Source organism: Gobio gobio, assembly GCF_949357685.1.
Source record: "Gobio gobio genome assembly, chromosome: 22".
In the NCBI taxonomy this organism is placed as follows: domain Eukaryota; kingdom Metazoa; phylum Chordata; class Actinopteri; order Cypriniformes; family Gobionidae; genus Gobio; species Gobio gobio.
The window spans coordinates 26936328-26950313 of record NC_137118.1 but is presented as its reverse complement, the minus strand read 5'-3'; the positions used below and the strand labels follow the sequence as shown (position 1 = coordinate 26950313).

The window sequence follows — 13986 nt, the reverse complement described above, 5'->3', positions numbered from 1 at the left end:
ACAATATAGTCACTTTTGGGAATTAAGTGAAAAAAGTTTCTTAATCTTTTTTTTTTTTTTTTTCCACAAATATTTTTTTTTTCCTTTACAAAGAAAATTCCAAACAAGCTGAAAATTATATACCTATAATTTAACTCCCTAAATCCAAGTGTGTGTATATATGTATATGTATATATAAAAAAATTATTAATCCAATAATTAGTTAATAATTTGAAATTGCTTAATTTTTTTTGTTTCCCACACAGATTCATCAAAAGTTACAAAAAATTTGGTGGGCCTTTAGAAAGGTAAGTAACTTTTTCATCACTTCATATTAGGGGTGTGCGACTGTATATCGTCTACAACAACGGTTACATGCATTCATGTCCTTCTGAGCTACGTTAAACAGTCTGTGTAAATGCATCTAAATGCCACTTCAGATGTAGGTTCTGTGTTTTCTCTGCATTACAAAGATGGATTTTGTTGATACTGATTTCATTTGATTGGTGTCTCATTATTTTAATTGATTTTGATTAAATGGAAGCGTTTGATACAAGATGATGCATACTTTTAATTGGGTAAAAATGCCTTTGTAAAGGTAAAAAATGGCCATAAAAGGTAAAAATCAAGTTACATTTATTGGTAAAGATAATTTGTTACTGCTATGAACTAACCACCACACATAATATAAAGAATATCAAAAAGTTTAGTAGTCACATCATGGCAGTCCTAAACCTGCCAATGTACCAACACAATAAACGCTTATCTAATTATCGTTATTGATAAAATCCCAGAAAATATAGAGATTTTCTTACTTCATATGTTAGTGGTTGGGACTCTTTCATTGATGTGACTATCACCGCATCACAGGCTGGATGCTATCGCTCGTGATGCTGAGTTGGTGGATAAATCAGAGCATGATCTGCGGCGGCTGGCAGAGACCGTACACAACGGCTGTTTGAGAACGCTAAGGGAGAACCCCTGTGGACCTGAAAGAACCTCAGGCAAGAGCATCAGAAAACCACTTTCACTGATCCCTAAAGTGTCTGACTGAAATGCCATGAATTTCATGGTTTACACATTCCCCAAAATCCTGCAGTCATAATGTAAGAAATTCATGCCTTTGGGTTCTTTGTCACCTTTTTCACACCTGATGAGTTTGCATCTCTGCATTGAAATGGGCTTTTCATTTATTAGAGTTAATTAACATTTTGGATGTCGTAAAAGAGTATGACAATAGTCCACCCCCACCAAAGTGAATACATTTGAAGCGTCTAAGGGTGGAATCCAAGGCTTGTCTTGATTGTGTTCTATGCTGGTTCACATCAGGAGGCAGGCGAGGGAAGGTGAAGGGACCCACCTTCAGGATCTCAGGGGTTCAAGTCAATGCTAAGCTGGTGATCTCTCATGAAGAGGAGCTGGCACCTTTACACAAGGCCATTCCTGCTGACCCGGAGGAGAGGAAGAGGTAAAAAACACAAGCAAAACTGTCAGAACCAGGCTAGGGTTCATGTTAATGTCGTCATATTTTGTGAAGACTCGCTGACCAGCTCAATGAAAAAACCCTCAGAAAACCTGATGATTACCGTATTGATCATAAAAAGTGACAGTATATTCTTCATGGCTGGCTTGACTAGTCAGCCAGAATTGTTTTCTAATGACGATTTCTGGGAAACACTGTTGATCACCCCTCACTTCATTTCTCCACCCACAAAATAACAAACACGCAGCAACACAGACAATGGGTAACAGCTCACAAGTATGGTTGAACCAGCTGTGATTCAATAACCGCACATCTTGGTTCTGTGAAAAAACAATGTTACTTGCGTATCTGGCAGAAAAAAAACAACCTCAGCATCCATGTTCAGGCCCTCCTGCTGTCTAATATCTCTCCAGTGCTGGAAAGACTTTCCAATGTTAATGCGGGTCCTAAACCTCTTGCCTGATCGTAACCCCTTTTTACCAATTATATACCTGACCTTTTCCTCTTTGGTAATATCTCAGTGATTTCTCTTTCTACAAATGTTCCGCTTGCTCACCATCTCCTCCCTCATCATGAGCACACACGCCCCCTACTGCTGATTGGTGCTCAGTCTGATTAGCTCGGTCCACTTAGTTTTTCTTCTAATCACACAAGCAGGATTATGTACAAACACTGATCAGCACACACACAGAACGGACATCTTGCAAATATTCAAAAAATTGTTATTTAAAAGTTTTCAACAGCGTTTCTCAGAAATCGCTAAGTTAAAAGTCGTTTAATCTCAAGACCCTGAATTCTGTTCCTTTAGGTGTGTACTTTGTGAGGGCAGAAAAATTACTTGTTAGACAAGATGTTGATTTTTTTTTTCTAATATGTAAAGGTATATAATCCCATGCCACTCAAAGGCAGCTCATTTTGACATTGAGTGGGGTAAGGAGGATGACTCCAGTCTGCTTATTGGAATCTATGAGTATGGATATGGCAGCTGGGAGATGATCAAGATGGACCCAGACCTCAACCTCACACATAAGGTACAGAAACACATGGATAAACTGTTGTAGTGTTATGCAGTGTTATACTGTTGTGTTCTTGTTCTTTGAGTGATTTATGTATGACTCATTTAAATGATAACTTGTTACAAAACTTGTTGCAGCTCCTTCCAGATGACCCTGACAAGAAGCCACAGGCCAAACAGCTGCAGACACGAGCTGACTACCTCATCAAATTACTGAGCAAAGACCTTGCCAAGAAGGAAGCACAGAAACAGGCTGGCACAGTAAGTCACATAGATTAAACACAGTAGCATTTGATTCACTTAAAGCAGATGTAAATGGTGAATGGTGTAAAGCAAATCAACAAAAGCTTCAGAGCTCATTGTTCAAAATGTGCTGAAGTGTCAAAGTGATGAAATCCACTGAGTTTGTTCAGTGTAGTCTGCATCCGGTGAGACATTCAGCAAGTGAGTGGTACATTTCAGAGCTTTTAATGATTAATTACAAATTCACAACATCTCACAAGCACAGTTAATCATTCAGAATAGTTGCAATCTACTTTTTTTTTGTTGCCGTTGTTCCCAAATGTTTTGAAAACCAATGGCACACCTTTTAACTAAAGCAAAGTGAAATGTGCAATAACATTGTCTGTAAACAGCAAATACATTCCTTCATTTGGTCTTAAGTGCTTTATTACAGAAACTGATGTTTTTTCTGATCTATAGGCAAATTCACGCAAGAGAAAACCACGGGGCAAGAAGAATAAAGCTGTAAAACCGAAGATAGATGATGTGATGAACAGTCTGTCCTCGGCCCCGCCATCAGATAAGAGCTCTGAAGAAGAGGATGAGAAAGAGGAAGAGGAGAAGGTTTGTGTTGAGATGGTATTCCATGCGAGGTTAGAGGCTTGCCATTGATTTAGAATCATGATGCACATGTCTGATGTAAAACAGCAGGGCTCCAGACTGCGACTTTTTTTTCCTACCGGTGAGACAATTTTGTTAGAGGTCGCACTAATGCCACCACCAACTGATAAGAGCTGCCATTTCATATGAGAAACGAAAGTGGAACAAAAGCTGTACACAATGGACTGTTTATCAGCTTGGAGCAATAATAGGTAGTGCAAGTTCAGAACAGGTTAACTCATGAGCCAATCTCGATCACGCAACATCGTTACTACACAGCGCTGGGAGATCCAGTGAGAAAAGAGTTTGAATTCACAGCAGAGTTATTTATATAGCGCTTTGTAAATGCCTTGAAACAATCTGCATTTTATAGTGATAACGGAAAATAATGCAACAGAATTTGATACGGCTGTACAGCCGCTCTGGAGAAAACGGTGATGTCATCCAGCTTGTTTAGGATATTGTGTCGATGGTGTGAATCTAGTCGATCTAGTGTGAAACATTCAAATTCAGCACAGAATTCTGTTATATACCGTATCAGACCAAACAGCGCTAACATGGAAACCAGGAGAAACATTGTCATGAATGAACAAGTTATACAAGGCTTTTCCGTTCAAAAATCCCCAACATTCACCATGGATTTTTTGGATTTAATGTAGTAATGCTAACTGTAACCATGGTATTGTGGCAAAAATAGTCTGTTTTTTTTTTTATTCATCTCATGGTTCGTACAACCTTATGAGATTGAAGTGCTGGAAAAAGTGTGAAGCACTTGAAAGTCCTTGAAATGTGCTTGAATTTCATTGAAATGTGCTTGAATTTCAAAGTTTTAAATATTGTCCAAATTTAATGTGAATTTATAAAAGTTTAAAGATATAGGAACACTAACACTTTGTGGGAGGCTTGCTTCGATAGTCGCTGTTAACAGTGTTACACAGTGTACATCGTTGCAACACCGGTTACATCACCCCCCCCCCCCCCCCCAACATTTTTGGTTGTATTTAATTAAGGATAAATTGCATTGAAACCCACTTTCACAAGGTACACTGTCAAGAAGGGCAGTAATGCTTTTACAGCATGATTTCCCAAGGCTGGATAATCTGCACGCATGTTATCCAGAAATCTGGCAGGGACTTTTGCTGGATGATGTGCACTTAATTGTAAATGAGGTCTGATTCATCTTACAATAAGCCATTTCATAAAAGCTATAGGAACCAAATCGACCTTGGCAAAGAGTGGGGACATTATAAATGGTGCCCACATCTGTACTTCCTGCTCTCTATCAAATTCATCAGTGTGCTACTTATTCTGAAGATTTAACAACAACATAAATTACCCATAAATTGGCCATATTTATTTGGACAAAGGAATATCCCCTGACGTGTTGTGCACAACAACTTTCACCATCTCTGAAACAACTTTTCTAATGACATAACTAAGCTTGGAAAATCAATATTTGCAACAGTACATTCTGGAAGTTAAATGCATTACCAGTACTAATGTGTTTTGTCGTTTTCCAGGAAACTCCTCCAGTAAAGCCGCCCAACAGAAGAGCACGCGTGTCAGAGCGGGCAGTAAAGGAGGAAGAAGAGGAGGAGGAGGAGGAGGACGAGGACGACGAGTCCGATGATGATGATTTTGAGGATAAAGAGCCAGTTGAGAAGGATGCAACCGAGAAAGTGGTTAAAAAAGAGATTAAGAAGGAGAAAAAAGAGGAGGGCCGTGACAGCAAAGAGAGGGAACCAAAAGAGAAGGAGATTAAGCCAGAGCCTGTGCTCAAAGAGGAAGAGACTCCTGCAGAGAAGGTCACAATCATCATAATGACGCAACACTAACAGTCAAACATGCCCCTAAAATATGGCCTTATTTTGAAACATAGTGAGCTGCCTCATTTTCGGAAGTCAAAGGCCCATTCAAAGTCCAATTATACCCCAATTATTATTTGTTTAGTTTGGTTATTGTTTTTGATGGAATGTCCACTTTTATACGCTTTATATATGTGTTCAAACGCACGTGGTGTCTCATTAGATGCTCATCCCATTGTTATTCTGTGACAATTCTGGTTTATAATAATTTCTCTGTAAATGTTTTATAACAGTAGAGAGATGTAAAGACACAGGTTCAGCATTCTTCCCATATCAATTGGTGAGGAGACTTAATTCTTGACCCTCCTTTTTTTACAGACCTTTGACAGATTTTAGTAAAAACAGGGCTAAATAGTCCGCTAGTGGTTATTCAGCAGCCACATGTCTGATTCCAAAAACACTGTTCCAGGCAGCTCGCTAGGTTTAAGACATCCATGTTTCACTTTTATCTTTGTATACAACTATAGTATTGGGTACAACATGTGCATGAATTATTCAAACAGCCGCTGTGTTCTCAGGCTGTAGAGGTGAAGGCAGAAGTGCGTGAAAAGAAGGCAGACACCCCCGTGCACACACCCTCAGGAGGAGATGCAATTCCTTCGTCTGAGGAGTCTGAAGAACTGGACCAGAAAACCTTCAGTGTGGTGAGTTTGATGGATCAAATATACTGATACACTTGTGCTTTCTCTCAACTATTTACATTCCAAAACTGACTGTATTTACCTTGATGTAAACCTTGAATATAATACTTGGCAAGACGGTCATTTTTACATAATTTTGTTTGTATTCGACCGTTTTAAGCATGATAAGCCACAAAAAAGGTCATTTTGGTCCCTGCAAGCTTTTTGAGAGGCGGTTTTATGTGCTTATAAAGATCAGTATTGCGTGTGCTTTTGGTGTGATTACGAAACCTCTGGGAATGACTGAAATTGTGCAATACAAGTACTATTCATTGAGGCCAGTGAGTGAATTCGCTGTCAGAGAGAAGAGTGTGAGTGCGCAGCTGGTATCGTTGTAGATTCTAGTCAGAATATGAGTAAGTCAGAAACTGCTTTATTGGGCTGTGATTATGGAGTGAAAATGCCTCTGCACTCAATTGGATAGACCTACAACCAATCAGAGCGACGCGTTGTTGTCTACTAGGGTTGGGAATCGTGAGAAATTTTCCGGTTCTGGTTCCGGTTCCGCCTAACGATTCCGGTTCCATTAAAATTATTAAACAAATAGTGGTAAAGGAAAAAGGCACAATACGCAACTCAAACAATCCATTTTGTGTTTATTACTTGCTCTAAAATTCATTTACAGGTTGGCAATGTCAAAAAAGTCCTGTACTGTACATATATTACAGTATTAATTAAGCCATTCTTGAAACAATTTTTTTTTCAAATGAACACCTGAAATTCTTATTACATTTTATCTCTCTGTCTCTGAATAAAACCAAGTTATAAATTATATTTATTAGTTATATTTATTAATTAGTTGTATATTAATTTAATAGTAATTAAGTTATTCAGTGAACTTGTAAATAATAAATTGCAATTCAGCATTACAAAGGTAAATGTGCCTAAACGCTTACCTAAACCATGGTGACTCAACGGTTGATATATATATATATATATAGGCCTTTCACTATAAATCTGGTATAAGCCCTGTGGCACTCTGTGCTGTAGCAAATGTTTTGTCAAATTGCTAGTGCAGCCTCCCTTGCATGTTATTAACTTTTCACACGTGTTACATTTTGCTTCATTATCATTCATTCTTTTGGAAATGAATCCATACTTGTGACTTTCTCTTCGCCATGCTGGTGGTCAACGAGAAAATATCTGACGCAAAGCCGTAAATGTGTAGCGCGAGGGCTTTCAGTGCTGAACTGCGTTGCACTCCTGGAAGCGGCAGGCAACGTAATTAATATTCATGATGAGATGAGCCAGGGTTGCCAGGTTTTCACAACAAAACCCACACAATTGCTCCTCAAACCTTGCCCAAAACAAGCCAAATCGCATTTCAGGGGGGCTTCTCCAGTAAAATTCGCATTTCCGGGGCGAAATATCACATAATTGGGGTCGCTTCAACCCGCGGACATGAAACACAGCCCGCGGCAACAGTGTTTAAGTAGCCCAATTCCGTGGTAAAACCACAGACTTGGCAACACTGGCTGTCACTCGCTATTAAAGGATACGCTTCCAGCGCTTCGCACATGCATTACACTAGAACCGTTTTCGGAACCGAAACTTAGGAATTTCGCGCGGTTCTGGTATTTTTCAAAAATCAGTTTCGGTTCTGCATAAGAACCGGTTCTCGGTTCCCAACCCTATTGTCTACAGAACTCAACTGCACGCTGGAAGAAGTAGAAGATGAGTGTAAACGATCTTTGCTGGTGTTGAGCCCCTTCCCCTTTTAATCCTGAAAGTGCCCTTTTCGATCGCACCGCAGTGCCCCCGCAAACGCGATTTGTAATTTCGATTTAAGTTAAAGTTGGCGATTTAACCAACACCCCCACAATCCCGCCTGCTTTTGACTCCTATACATCATTCACACTCTCGTTCACAATGAACCGCACTAACAGAGCAATCACACCAGAGTTCATTTTTATCCAACCAAACCTGTGAAATGTGAACAACCCTAATAAGACCGATATACAAACTGCTCACCTTTAGGCAAAATTAGCAGTTTGTTTGGCAAGTAGGTGAAACACAAGGTCAGAAGCTGATGTCCCATTATCTAAATGATTCTGATGTAGATGATTGTGCTGTAATAAAGCATGCGTGTCTGTGTGTTTGTCAGTGTAAGGAGCGCATGAGGCCTGTGAAGGCAGCACTGAAGCAGTTGGATCGTCCAGAGAAGGGGCTGTCTGAGCGAGAGCAGCTGGAACACACACGGCAATGCCTGATCAAAATAGGAGATCACATCACTGAGTGTCTGAGAGAATACACCAACCCTGAACAGATCAAACAGTGGAGGAAGTACGTAATTTTATTATGAGCCTAATATGCCACAGTAGAGCTGCACGATTAATCGTTAAAAGGTTATCTTGTTTCAAACAACCACTCCATCTTATTGCTAAATGACAAAGGTTTAACCGACAGAGCTAAACCATTGTCAGGTACGATCACCGCTAACATTCAGATCTGTATTGACGCTGCCGCTGATCCAGAGAAAGCAGTTTTCATGTAGAAGTATGAAACTGCTTCACAAAAAGAAGTACTGGAATGACAGTTTATAGTTCTGATATAATCACTGCAGTTTACGGTAGCGATCAAAATAGAGTAAATCACCATTTGAAATTAACCTGGCGCTTCAAATAAAGATTGTATTACATAGCTTTACACCAGTAGGTGGCGACAAGACTGTTAAAAAATGTGTCTTCATTCATTCAAAAACACTGATTCAATGAAACAAGTGAAGTCTCTGAGTGAGTCATTCACTCAAATACTTTTAAACAAAGAATGAATTAAATACCTTTTTATATAGACTGCAGCAATTAACATGGTCAGAACCTATTTTATTTGTTTAGTTGTTTATTCAGAATCATAAAAATCATGATGAAAAAAATTGTGATTTTCAATTTATCTAGAATCGTGCAGCTCTAATGCACAGTTTATCAATGTAGATCATGTTGAGTTTATTAATATCTTGATTGTTCCCATATTTCAGAAATCTGTGGATATTTGTTTCGAAATTCACTGAATTTGATGCAAGGAAACTGCATAAACTGTATAAGCACGCCATTAAGAAAAGACAAGAAAATGCTCAGGTATGAACACAATATTTTCAAAGATTTTAAGTGCGTGTTCTGTTTGAATGTTTGCTGAATTAGTGTCATATGCTGTAATCGCTGGTGAAATCTTGTGATTTGAAGTATATTATGGTTATTTCATTTCAGGCAGTGGAACAGAACACTAGCACTGTAAATACACAAAGCTTTAAACACACAGGTATGTCTGCTCTCTGTTGTGTCCATTTAATTAACATTTATGCATTTATAGACATGCGATGGTTTAGTTTTAAACCCCGCCCCTTTCTTACAATCGACATTCAGATCTGCCTCCATCAATTAACAACCCATGGATAGAACCTACGCTAATCTTTCAAATTAGATGCATGTCATATTACGGAAGAAAAGATCGGTCGCTACTTCTGTTACATGGATAACATCACATTTCTGTAAACCTGTGTAACATTGAATGGCATTGTTTTTGCAGATGTTGAGCGGATAAAGGAGTCACAGCAGGATGACAGCAGCAGAGACAGCTACAGCTCTGACAGACATCACTCGTCTCGCTACCATGAACACAGCAAAGAGCGTCACCCTACCGACCTGTACAGGAAGAGCTCAGACTCCAGGAAGAGACCCTACTCCTCCTTCAGCAACGGCAAAGACCACAGAGAGAGAGAGCGAGAGAGAGATCAGTACGGAGAAAGAGGAGAGCGACAGGACAGCAGGTCATTAAACAAGCTTTTTTTGCTTGCCTTGCAGTAGGGATGTGATGGTGAAGAAATTTCCCCACCGGTTAATCGACGTGTGATAAAACCGGTAATACCAGTATCACCAGGGCTTTAAATAGCTAATTCTAAATCGAAAGTAAAATGCGCACGGCCGCTTAGGCAGTCAAGTCACCTTTTATTTATATAGCGCTTTTTACAATGCAGATTGTTTCAAAGCAAGCTTCACAGTGTTAAACAGGAAAATAATGCAACAATTTGATTCAGCTGTACAGCCACTCTGCAGAAAACAGTGATGTCATCCAGCTCAGTTCAGTTATCATAGTGTCAATGCGGGCAGATCAGTAATATAGTTGAATATTTAGTATCCCCTAAGCAAGCCAAAAGCCAAAGATGACAGAGGCGGCGGTGGAAAGGAACCAAAACTCCAGGCATTCATAATGGTGTGTAGCAAAGAGACTATCAATGAATTCCTATGAAAGTTGAGCTTCCATAGGAATGAACTGAAAACGTGCCAATGGACATGCACCATGAATGATAGTGCGGCTTTAAATGTGTGTGGCCGTGAATTAATGACACTTTAGGTTTAGAATTAGTGCCAGTTGACCTATCGGTAAGCCCCGCCCCCCTTAGTAACTGTTGCTAACTAGGACAAACAAATGGTCTTACAATGACAGCTGTCGGCTGTATCCCAAGATGTTTTTTGACAAAGAATGTAGCAGATCCTGTCTGAATGATGGCCAAACTCTAGTAATAGTTTATGAAGTTTTACATCTTTTTCACCCCCCCCCCCCCCCCCCACCCAAAAAAAAAAATATCGTAAGAGCTGAACAAACAAAGCAGAAGTGCGCATTAACTTCTCATTCACAAACTCTCTCTCTCCTTTGCATTATCATTAACATACAAAGCATAAACTGTAAACTTTGTATCTGCAAAACAACTCCGATAAACTGCGAGCTCTCCCTTTCACTACCCAGCAAACTATAATACCCATCAAAATAGGAATCCTCCTTAGTAAGACAGATAATGTTGACCTTAAACATATCTAAACTCACAGAAATATCAAAAATATATACAAAAACAAATCAGACGATGGAAGGACCACCTCTCGTCGAGGAGCATTCAAGTGGGACTAGGGTTTACCGATCTCAATGCAAGCGAGAGAAGCCTCATGTTACGGTCGTCACGAACGCAGATGACAACATCCAGGATCAACGCTGTTCATGTACTGCAGGGTAAAATTTAATAAATTTACATTTAACCAGTTTAATATTGAGAGGCACTGAAAGGTAGACCTTCGTTTGTGTTTTTGACCTACACTGTTAACGTTACATGATGTGAGAACAGTTATTTCGGTTTGTATGTTAGCAGGGACTTTAATCGTAACTTAATGAGAGTATGACAACCATAATATCTTCTAAGAATACCTGGAATCAGTGTTACAGAACCTCAGGCACTATGTTTTACCATTTTTGTAGCATAAACACCATCAAACCAATGAGAGCTTTGGATATTCCAATGTTTCTCTATGGCCCTGAAACCTACAGATGTCCGAGTTCCGGTCCCAGCGCAACTGATACTCAACTGCCATTGGCTCATTGCCGTTCAAGGGGCGGGGCTTACTGATAGGTCAACTGTCACTTAAATAGGTGCTTTTACATTTCGCTTTGAAACCAAATCTTCCGCCGTCATCTTGTCAGTCAGCTCCTCGCTCTCGTGAAGAAATGGAATCTGACACCTGCGTTTGTGCTGCAACTCTCGTTTGGCTCACGCTGTATTAAGCAGATAGTTCAGTCTTTAACTGTAATGTCTGTTCTCTAACTGAAGTAAATGGTTTTATTACTTTGAAATGATGGTGGGGAGGTGATGTAACCGGTTTTGTGTCTGAACATTTACTATACTATAGTGAACATACTAAATACTATTATAGGATTACAGTGTCAAGAAGAAGTTTGTGTGTATTTTACAGTTTATTAATTTTTATATTCTAATTTAGTAAATATTAAGTAAAATAAATGTACATTTAATTTCAGCAATTGTAATGTGTGTGTTTTTACCATCTCTACATTAGTGTGAGAATTTCCGTTTTGTTTTGTTGTATCAGTAAAAGGTCTTATGTCCAGCTTGGTTGCAGCATCACCATCATAACATGTGTCTGAATGACTCGTTTTGCAGATACCACAGCGACAGCAAGCACAGGAAGCTGGACGAGCACCGCTCAAGCAGAGAGCACCGATCAGAAAGCAACTCTAAGGACCGAACGCACTCCGACCACCGCTTCCACTCAGAGCACCGGGCCGGCTCCGACTACACGCATCACAAATCGTCCCGGGACTACCGCTACCATTCAGACTGGCAGATGGAGCACCGGATGTCAGGCAGCGGCCCACGCTCACCCCGAGAACAGCGCTCACCGTACGACTCACGTTCGCCGCTTGGACACCGCTCGCCATTTGAGTACTCGTCCGACCACAAAAGCACACCCGAACAGGTCTGGAGCAGCCGCAAGACATAACGCCCGCCCCCCTCCCTCCGCTCCACTCTTTCCTGATTAGCCATAGACACACGACACACAGGAAATGCCTTAGGGGACTGTTGGCCGCTGCACTGGGGCTCTGGGAGTGCCACCCTTTCCTACTCACCTCGGAGGAAACAGATTTACACATATTTTTGTATTTAAGAGTTGGCTGCATTCTTTCGTAGGTGCTGCAGAGTAATTTTTTTTAATTATTATTTTTATAAATTGACTACTTAACTTTTTTTTTTTTTTTTTTTTTTTTTTTTACTTTGTAACAGACGAATCCATGTTTCACTCTCGCGTGCGACACTGGATCCTGACATACACCCGTAAATGAACGTGACGCAGCTTATTTAAGAAGTGTTGAGTGAAAGGACGCTACATCAGCGTGTCGTCTTTATCAAGGTTTTCTGTTCTGAAGGACTGGGGTTCACCTTCCAAAGTACCTCGTTTACAGTGTTTTGTGACCATTTTGCCAATTTTTATCTGTAATTTTTTTTTTTTTTCCATCATGCTTGAATTATTTAAATCTGTCTCGGCTGTAAAATAATCTGGACTATTTTTAGTGCGCATCAGATAATGTCACTTTTTCACATTGTACTACTGTAAATTATTGTATAAAGTAAATCAAATGGGCTTTTCTCAGGCTGGTATTTTTTTAACTATTCCCCATCGACTCAGGCTATTTTCTCTTTTTGACATTTTTAAATCTCAGTAGTTTGAATCATGAAATGGATTGGGGTAAATATTCCATATGTATTCATTCTGTAGGAACGTTTTGTTTGTTGATATCTTTTGGTTTATCTCTATTTGTAAGTGAATTAGCCTCACTTTATAATGGCATCATGTCATAAAATACAAACAGTGTGATAAAAAAAGGACATGAAAGGGTCGATCATAGCTAGAGGCACTTATGAGCTCTCCTTAGAACATTTCCATGATAATCTTTCCTCTTGTTTTCTATAAATGTTGGCAATAATGTACTCTTTTCTATGCAGCCCAAGTGTTTTTCTGGTGACTGGCCCGAGTAAGTCAAGAATGCTGTTACGAACATACTGATGTATATAGATCTCCTTCTATATTTCAAATCCAAATTTACACTGAAAATGCATGGATTTTTAAAGTAATTGTTTTATATAATTGTTTATAAAGTCATTAAACTCAAATCACTGTTTTCACCTGTTAATCTGGCTTTAATGTAATTTAGTGTGCTTTCTAGTAGTTTCATGCAGTCATTTTCAAAATAGTTTTGGGAAGATATGAGGTTAAATCTTTCAGAAGCATTTGACATTGAGGTGGGCTGGTATTCGTCTAATGCAAGGGATGCAGATTTGTTTTTGGATAAACTTTTGTTAACAAACTTTTTTATATATATAAATATGTATATGTGAGGTTTGGCATCAGCAACAACTAGTTGTTTCCATCCAATCAGATCAATTACTTAATTTGAATAAGTACTTAGCGAGCACTAAAATCGAGCATGTTCTATGTAGTATGAATGTAATTTGGACGTACTACATTTGCCATGTCATTATCATGTCACGTCATTTCACTCGCATTCACAAATCCTCTCCTGTCGCCTCATGGGATGGTAAATTCAGAACCGCACCGGTAGTAGTAGGCCACCCAGGGACACTTAGCCTACTGAATTCAGACATGCTTATCACATACAGCTTTATGCGATTTCGCACATATCCCTGGTTTGTCAGCAATGCATTGCATCATTTATACTCTCTTCACACTAGTTGCGTGCCTACAGATGTTGTGCTGTACATGCAGTGAAGACTTTACACACACACAA

At 39.4% G+C, this 13986-nt stretch overlaps 1 protein-coding gene across 1 annotated transcript in view; it reads left to right on the top strand.

Annotated features, from left to right (window-relative positions):
• chd1 (chromodomain helicase DNA binding protein 1) overlaps positions 1 to 13371 on the top strand; it is a 50187-nt gene extending 36816 nt beyond the window's left edge. Inside the window, exons 25-37 of the mRNA XM_079805299.1 lie at positions 246 to 287; positions 850 to 983; positions 1309 to 1447; positions 2343 to 2493; positions 2616 to 2738; positions 3180 to 3323; positions 4880 to 5164; positions 5743 to 5868; positions 8009 to 8187; positions 8879 to 8978; positions 9108 to 9159; positions 9427 to 9667; positions 11843 to 13371. Of these exons, the coding sequence (XP_079661425.1) occupies positions 246 to 287; positions 850 to 983; positions 1309 to 1447; positions 2343 to 2493; positions 2616 to 2738; positions 3180 to 3323; positions 4880 to 5164; positions 5743 to 5868; positions 8009 to 8187; positions 8879 to 8978; positions 9108 to 9159; positions 9427 to 9667; positions 11843 to 12182 (2056 nt within the window). The 3' untranslated portion in view covers positions 12183 to 13371. The remainder of the gene's footprint in view (positions 1 to 245; positions 288 to 849; positions 984 to 1308; positions 1448 to 2342; positions 2494 to 2615; positions 2739 to 3179; positions 3324 to 4879; positions 5165 to 5742; positions 5869 to 8008; positions 8188 to 8878; positions 8979 to 9107; positions 9160 to 9426; positions 9668 to 11842) is intronic.
• Positions 13372 to 13986: the final 615 nt, after the last annotated feature.